Here is a 9014-nt window from a genome sequence, read left to right as displayed (position 1 = left end):
CTAAGAAATTTCCATAAGTTATGAAAAAAACGAATGTAGTGAAAATTGCTAGATCTAGCAATACTTTCACTATATGGTTTGGGTCCCGGGGGGGCTTTAGACATGTTTCATTTGGCTCTCGAGCTTAAAATGTTTGCAGGGAACCCACTGCTGTAGAGCGATTGAGGAGGAGGGGTGGTGGTGAAGAGGGGGGGGGGGGGGGGGGGGTGGAGGGGTGTGGGGTTTGACAGTCGGTCACAGTTGGCACCAAAAGGATATCCAGGGGACAGACGGGGAGGGGGACAGGGTGGCAGCCGGGGGGCCTAGAGAGAGAGAGAGAGAGAGAGAAGAGAAGAGTGAAGAGCGGAGTCACAGAGAGGAACTACAGAGAGTGAGAGAGAGGAGTGAGAGAGAGAGAGAGAGAGAGGAACACAGGACAGAAGAAACGCGTGTCACCTTTTATCACCTTTAAAGAGGCACCACCTCGGGAACTACACGGAACAACACACCAGAAGTAGAACCGAGACGACAGCGACGACGACAACATGAAGACAGCAGAGCTTCAGTGAATTTCAAGGGGAAAGGAAAAGTTCTGTCTTCCCTTCTCTTTGCCCTCTCTCCAGTTCTCCATCTCTGTGCCTCTCCAAATCCCACTCCCTGTCCCCCACCCCGTCCCCCCCAGCCTGTACCCCATCATCATCATCATCATCCCCAGCAACCTGAGGGACTCGATCCATTCTCTGGTTGTTTTATTTCCCCCTGTAAGTATTCTGCTATTTTATTTTATTTTTATTCTCATTGGTACTTCCTCTCTCTCTCTCTCTCTCTCTCTGTGTGCTCATTGCCTGCTGTGTTCCACCAGGTCTGCATGGTGCAACATATGAAATCTCTATTGGTGTATGGTTTTGGTTTGCTATATATCTGATTGCTATTGTGTGTCCTCTGTGGTGCTGCCGTTCTGAATTCATAGAGTTTAAGTGTGTGTGTGTGTGTGTGTGTGTGTGGTTTGGGAATCGCAAAAGAACATTGGGCTCATTTAGAATGCATAACTTCGACTGTTCCCAAGCACCTGGGGGTGTGTGTGCGTGTGTTCGCGTGCGTGCATGCCTGGCTGGCTGTGTGCATTGTGTGTGTGTGTGTGTGTGTGTGTGTGTGTGTGTGCTTTCCTGTCAAGCAGGCCTCCTTTGGGGCGTTGTGCGAGTCTGCGACTGGCCAGTTCAAATCAATATTGTTAATAAGCGGCGTGTGTGCGTGAGTGTGTGGTGTGCGTGCGTGCTTGCGTTCGTGCGTGTGTGTATGCGTGTGTGTGTGAGCGAGAGCGAGAGCCAACGAATCATGTATGCGAATTAGAGAGTCTGTTTTTGCAGATCTCTCTCTCTCTCTCTCTCTCTCTCTCGATAACTCTTCCCCTATATTTCCGACGTAGCTTATTCTCTTTTACAAAGTGTTCCACTAGAGTCCACCTGTCTGTCTGTCTGCCATCCGATCACACAGTTAGCTGCTAGCTGTGCTAATAGGTGTTGTGACTCCACGTGTGTCCCTGTCACAATCGGTGTCTCCCCCTCCCCCCCCCCCCCCCCCCCTCCCAGGACCTCTGCATTGACATGTGCCAGCAGGGGCTCCTGTCTCTGTCACTCACGCCGGCTTGACGTCCAGCTCCTTGTGTCTGTCTTCATTCTGACGTCCGTGTCTCCGCGTGTCTGTCAGTCTGCGTACATGTCTCTTCGTCCTGACGTCCGTGTCTCCGCGTGTCTGTCATTCTGCGTCATGTCCCTTCGTCCTGACGTCCAGCTCCGTCTGTCTGTCTTCGTCCATGTCTCTTCGTCCTGACGTCCGTGTCTGTCATTCTGCGTCATGTCCCTTCGTCCTGACGTCCATGTCTCAGTCTAGTGTCTGCGTCTAGTGTCTCTTCGTTCGGTTCTGCCGAGCCACTCTTTGTCTCATGGTGGCGAAAAAGTACTCCAATGTTTTACTTAAGTTAAAGTATAAATACTGCAATGTGGATGTACGATCCGTTACAAGTAGAAGTCCCGTATTCATAATGTACACTCACGTAAAAGTACAAATGTATCGTCATCAAAATGTACTTAAAGTACTCAAAGTTAAAGTACTCATATTGCAGAATGTAACATTTCACAAGTTCAAAATGTGTGGAAAATCGTTGGAAATTGCCGATCTACAAGATACGGCTATTTTCAAATGGCCGAAATGTATAGGGTTGAAGTGGTGGATTTCTAATCAAAATTATAATCTCCAGCTCTGTCTGAGATGTAGTGGAGTAGAAGTAAAAAATATTGGAAATTGGAAATACTCAAGTAAAGTACAGATACCTCAAAGTTGTACTTCAGCACAGTACTTGAGTAAATGCACTTAGTTACTTTCCTCCACTGTGGCGTCATGTGTTCTATCTATCTGTGTGGGTGCAGGGCCTTGTGTGATCGTAATGGCAAGATCCATTATATACCTCTCTTGGACGCTTCAGGATTTATTGCCTGTATTCACATCTCGAAACAACATCACGTTTGTGATTTTAATCCGGTGTGCATTTTCGTCTATTTTGAACTTTGATGCAGGTCATCATGGTACTGTTTTCTCCATTCCTTTGGGTTTAAATTGAGTTAGGGGCTGCATGGGGGTGTGGGTGGTAGATATGGTGAGCAAGCTATATACACTGTTCCTGCATGCGTGTGCATTGTGGTATTTGTACTCTTCACCTACGTGTATTCGTATACAAACGGTGTATTTGTATTGTATGTAATGTTTTACATATATGTGTATATAGGATTAGGACGCCCTGTAAAACAGGATGCTGCATGTCAAGGGGCTATCCTCTCAATAAAATTCAGATCATTACTATTGCAGAATGTCCAATTTCACAAGTTCAAAATGTGTGCAAAATCTCTTATAAATAGCCGATCTATCGATCTACATCTCACATGCTGTCTAACCAGACAGTGGCCTTGTGGTTAGTGTGTCCGCCCTGAAACTGGGAGGTTGGTGGTTCGATCCCAGGGCCGGGTCATACCAAAGACTGTAAAAATGGGACCCAAAGCCTCCCCCTGCTTGGCACTCAGCATCAAGGGGTTGTATAGGGGGTCAAATCAACTATTGATTCCCGAGCGCGGCGCACGCTGCGGCTCACCGCTCCAAGAGATGGGTCAAATGCGGAGAACAGATTCACTGCCGTAATGCGTGTGACTAATCGACCAATACAACTTTGACTTTGACTTTGTCTAATAGCTCCCCAAGGCCCTATTACTGCCTGGCCTTTATACTCCACTGTACATATAAGTACAGTATGTATCTGACAGACAGACAGTAGATTTGCATCCATTGGTGATTAACAAAATGTCTCCTTCTTTCCTCCAAACAGAGAGAGAGAGAGAGAAACAGAAGGGTCCATTCCTCCTGGAAGAAAGAGAGACACCAGGAATCCCCTATACTCTTCCTCTCTGCTCCGTCCCCTCGTACCCTCCACCACCACCACCACCACCACCACCACCACCACCATCATGACCCTGCTGGCCTCCGAGAGGTCACTCCTCATCCGGAGCAAGTTCCGCTCAGGTGAGGAAGAGATGCCATCTTACATTAGGTGTTACACTCTGCTGGTTTCCGCTGCGGCGGTGGCCTCGTGGCCTCCAGCTCTCATCCCCCTCGGTGAGATTGTCACTCTCTGTCTGTGTCTGACTGTGTGCGTACATGTGTGCGTGTGTGTGTGTGTGTGTGTGTGTGTGTGTGTGTGTGTGTGTGTGTGTGTGTGTGTGTGTGTGTGCGCGTGCGTGTGTGTGCGCGCGCACGCGTGTCTGTCTCCACGTTTGACATTTCCAATTGGTCGTCCCTCAGAGACGTATGTTGGGAGGACACACATTGTGCGGCGTCCTATGTACAAAATGTGCCCGTTTGAACGGTGCATAATAATTGTGACTGTTCCGTGCACATGCATGCAGCGTCAAATACTGTGCCACCATGAGAGAAAGGGAGGACATACTGTATGTATAGCCTAAAGCAGCACTGGGTGAAACAGCACATATTGGAATTAAATTACCATTAAGGTACTTGAAGACTGGATGCGTTTTTTTGGAGGAACTGAAATAAATCTGAAAAACGGTTAGGTTTTTAAATGTGTGTGTGTGTGTGTGTGTGTGTGTGTGTGTGTGTGTGTGTGTGTGTGTGTGGAAGGGGGGGGGGGGTGTAACTGTAACTGTACTGTACTGTAACTGTAGTGCCAATCTACCTTGAGTAGGCTACGGCAGTGGTTCCCAAACTTTTAGCTCTATAGGCCCAGGAGAGAGATTAGACATTATTCCCAAATTAGTGAAAATAGCAGATCATACAAGCTCACACCACGTCGCTTTGTGGTGCGTTGCAAGCTTGTACTGTATGTATATCTGCTATTTTCACTACTTATTGAGTCCCGACCCACTGTTTGGGAGACAGTGGGCCAGTGGCGTATCTACAACAAAGCGAGGACAGGGCCTGTCCAAATCCATTTTCTGCCTGGCCAAAATGAGAAAAAAAGAGGACAAAAACAAGACCTGATAACTATTAGTGGACAGCGGATTGGCCGTTGAGCATAGAGCGCGACCCTCAATCACCAATTGGAATGTAAATGCATGCCTTTCAGCCTGTCTGCCAGGTATATCTCTTTGAAAACCTTTAGGACCGACAATTAACACATCTTGCCTGCCCAAAATGTAATTCCTGGAAAGGCCACTGCAGTGGGCTATACGGTATATGAATTACCAGTGAAGTCAAGTCTCTATGGAAAACACACACACAGTTAGTTCAAATTCATAATGGGCCAAATGCACCGAGGGGCCTCATGGCTATTATCCTGGAAAACGCAAACTCAGAGCCAGCCAAGCCTGTCCTCCCCGCATAATTGGGCGACGTCCCGGTGCAAGAGCGCGAGGTAATTGCAGGGCGTTATTGGCTCATCAGTCACACTGTCTATCGTGGCGGATCGACAACGTGAAGCTATTGATCACATTATTGGCCAATGGATACATCGATGGACGGACCACATGACAGAGATGTCTCCGATAGACAGCTGCAGACCGGCTGACATTGATCTCTGTGTGTGTGTGTGTGTGTGTGTGTGTGTGTGTGTGTGTGTGTGTGTGCCGGTGAAGGTTTGTGTACTGCGACGCGCGGTCGCTATACTGGGAGCGAGAGGACTAGCGCGGTTTGTTGACAGAGGACGGCGGTTTAGCATTATCGACCCCTTTGCTCTCTTTATTGGCTACAGAAATATGAGACTGCAGGTGATAACGAGGCGATGTGTTTCTCTTCTCACTTTCATGTCTGTTTGGTTAGCCTAGTTGTTTCTCTGCTGTGTGTGTGCGTGTGCGTGTGCGTGTGTGTGTGCGTGTGTGTGCCCAGGTGTTGACACCAGAGTTATTGTAGAGTTATTGTAGGTTTTATTTTGTTTTTCAGTTTGCTGTTTTGGTTTCAGTGTAGTTAGTCGTCATTTTACAAGTGCACAAGTCGTATAGTTTTGGGAATGGAGTAGACTAGTCTTGGTTTTGTTTCTATAGTTTCAGGTCTTGATTTATAGAAGCCGTATGAAAAGGTATATGGGGTGAAAGAACAAATAGCATCTGATATGATGTAACATCTATTTAGAAGGAGGAACATTGCCCGGGCATGGATGGAGAGGAATGGGCTTTAAACATATATTATATGGACTGAAGTCATTACAATGCTATAACAACAGTCATATTTGTTCCCATGCAGCACCAGTCACATTACAGTATGAATTTTGAGTAGGCAAACAATCACTTTCCGAATTGCTCTGAAAAATATGCTTTTAAAGATGTGTGTGTGTGTGTGTGTGTGTGTGTGTGTGTGTGTGTTTGAAGAAAAGGGGCCATTTCAATCCTTCGGTTAGATTGACCAATTTCACACAACCTGAAATGAAAGTATCATTCATTCACATGGTACAGTACGCGCTCTCAACGTCTCTAAATAAACCGCAACGTTCTAAATCCGGGGGCCGAGGCCTACGTTACTAAATTGGAACTAATCCCCATTACGGCAGGCGGCGGCGGGAACTTGGGTGACTCCGTAACAAACTTTGCTTTCCGCTTCTTCCTTTTTCTTCAAAGCAAAAAGCCGTTTCCCCAGCTGTAATGATAACAACACGGCAACGTTGATGAGAAAACTCTGAGAAAACTGTGAGAGAGAAGAAGGATAAAAAGCTCCTTCCCCTCCCCCCTTCCCCCCCCCCTCCCAATACAACAAGTGGTCCCAAGGTGGTGCCGGCGCATAAACGGCTGGTGAAATAAGAAAGGCGAGGAAAGCTAGTGTGAAGAAGAATAAGAAGAAGAAAATGGGAACAGTAGAGTGTCCCTGACGCGGTGTGAGCCAACACCTGCTGCGACACGTGACGGCTGGCTGAGAGGAGGGGGGGGGGGGGGATGGTTTGGGGCGGGCAGCTGCTGTGGTTTGAAAGGACCTGAGCGTTTACAGTAACAGGCATGTGTTCCAAAACACCTTCATCTGGGGACAACCCCAACAACAGAGACAAGCTTCTAGGCGCTTTCGTGGATTATTTATCAGAGTGACTCGCAGAAATGTTTTTTTGAATTTCAAGTAAAGTAACGTCCCCCAACTTCATACCCAGCGGTGTAAAGTAAACTACATAATGCTCCAAGTACTGTACTTAAGTAGAATTTTGAGGTAGTTTTCCTCAGTCTTACTGTAACTGTATGGCCACGTCAATCCCCTAACCTCATATCAGTTGTAACCAGACACCTAAGTCCCCTAAACTCATATCAGATGTTTGTAACCAGCCACTTAAGTCCCCTAACCTCATATCAGATGTTTGTAACCAGCCACCTAAGTCCCCTAACCTCATATCAGATGTTTGTAACCAGCCACCTAAGTCCCCTAACCTCATATCAGATGTTTGTAACCAGCCACCTAAGTCCCCTAACCTCATATCAGATGTTTGTAACCAGCCACCTAAGTCCCCTAACCTCATATCAGATGTTTGTAACCAGCCACCTAAGTCCCCTAACCTCATATCAGATGTTTGTAACCAGCCATCTAAGTCCCCTAACCTCATATCAGATGTTTGTAACCAGCCACCTAAGTCCCCTAACCTCATATCAGATGTTTGTAACCAGCCACCTAAGTCCCCTAACCTCATATCAGATGTTTGTAACCAGCCACCTAAGTCCCCTAACCTCATATCAGATGTTTGTAACCAGCCACCTAAGTCCCCTAACCTCATATCAGATGTTTGTAACCAGCCACCTAAGTCCCCTAAACTCATATCAGATGTTTGTAACCAGCCACCTAAGTCCCCTAACCTCATATCAGATGTTTGTAACCAGCCACCTAAGTCCCCTAACCTCATATCAGATGTTTGTAACCAGCCACCTAAGTCCCCTAAACTCATATCAGATGTTTGTAACCAGCCACCTAAGTCCCCTAACCTCATATCAGATGTTTGTAACCAGCCACCTAAGTCCCCTAACCTCATATCAGATGTTTGTAACCAGCCACCTAAGTCCCCTAACCTCATATCAGATGTTTGTAACCAGCCACCTAAGTCCCCTAAACTCATATCAGATGTTTGTAACCAGCCACCTAAGTCCCCTAACCTCATATCAGATGTTTGTAACCAGCCACCTAAGTCCCCTAACCTCATATCAGATGTTTGTAACCAGCCACCTAAGTCCCCTAAACTCATATCAGATGTTTGTAACCAGCCACCTAAGTCCCCTAACCTCAAATCAGTCTCAATTTAAGTCAGTTTCTTCACTTCCGCGTTTCCTAATCCCAGCCAGTAGGCTCCAGGCCAGACTGCTGGCTCGATTTCATTTGAGTGATAAGTAACCTACTTGCGACCGCAAGTCGCACTTACTATGAAAACCGTGGAGGAAGCCTGTCACACTTCCTTGTTGGACCACAATGCTTATATGAGACAATTTAAACTGAAACTTCTACGGATGAGCGAGTGACATCAGTAGAGACTTCGGTAGAGATTTCACCGTCTGTCCGCTCCGCTGTAGTGTTGACATAGTGTGTGTGTGTGTGTGTGTGAGTGTGTGAGTGTGTGCGCGTGCGTGTGTGTGCGTGCACGCGTGCGTGTGTGCTCGCCACGTACTGGTTCTCATTTCTCAAACCTTTTCGTGGACCCACAAAATGTGGCTGCAGAACCCCATATGAAAAGATAGTGTGCAGCCAGGGACCCCCATAAGTGAAGACAATCGCGTTTAAAACCATCTACAGTAGGCCTACTACTGGCTCACAGTTATCTGTGAATAGCTGAAGCATAACACATGCTACATCAACTCGTTTTACCCCGCGCCAACCCCCGACGGACCCCGGTTTGAGAAATACTGTTGTCGTCGGCAATAATGCACTAAGCTGATACGTTTGTAGTGATCTGTCGCGGTGAGTTATGAGCGAAGGCTCCAGGAGTGCTTATGAAAACAGGGATATATGGTGACTAAAGCTCCGGGAGCTGAATCCAGGGACATGTTAATGGCTCCCTTGGTGATCCACCCCGTGCGCGTTTGACTTAGAGTGTCTCTTAACTATAGGCCCCTTCTCCTCTATCTCTTGTTATCGTCATCGTTGCTAATATGGAGTGTTTGTTCATCGGGGCTGTGAATCTTTGGGTGTTCCACGATTCGATTCCCATTCTTGGGGTCAGGATTCGATTCAACTCGATTCTCGATTCTAAATCATTCTCGATTCGATACGTCACGATCAGCGCGATCTACTCCAGTCTTCTGGCATGAAAGTACATTTAGTAAAAAGCTTTTATAATTGTAAAGGTTTTTATCAAGTGATTTTTTTGAAATGATGAATCGATTTTGAATCGTTCATAATGAGAATCGCTGCTGTAGTCTGCCTGTCTCCAGCTCTTTTGTAAAAACAGAAAATACATTTTCAGGACCGGATACAAATGTCATCCAATCAGAGGAAGAGGGAGGCCGTGCTCCTCTGTCTCTTTTTCCCTTTTTTGCGTATCGTGATGATGACAGGAAGCTGCCTTTGCTGGCGTGACCCCATTG

At 46.8% G+C, this 9014-nt stretch overlaps 1 protein-coding gene across 1 annotated transcript in view; it reads left to right on the top strand.

Moving 5' to 3' along the window:
• The first annotated feature begins 348 nt into the window (after positions 1-348).
• Positions 349-9014, top strand: part of LOC310855842 (uncharacterized protein) — a 29614-nt gene continuing 20948 nt past the window's right edge. The window contains exons 1-2 of the mRNA XM_083761005.1: positions 349-740; positions 3353-3546. Coding sequence (XP_083617131.1) covers positions 3492-3546 — 55 coding nt within the window. The 5' untranslated portion in view covers positions 349-740; positions 3353-3491. The remainder of the gene's footprint in view (positions 741-3352; positions 3547-9014) is intronic.

The sequence above is a fragment of the Protomyctophum parallelum genome (genome assembly GCF_964188405.1).
Source record: "Protomyctophum parallelum genome assembly, chromosome: 3".
NCBI classification, from domain to species: domain Eukaryota; kingdom Metazoa; phylum Chordata; class Actinopteri; order Myctophiformes; family Myctophidae; genus Protomyctophum; species Protomyctophum parallelum.
This window is presented reverse-complemented; position numbering and strand designations above follow the sequence as displayed.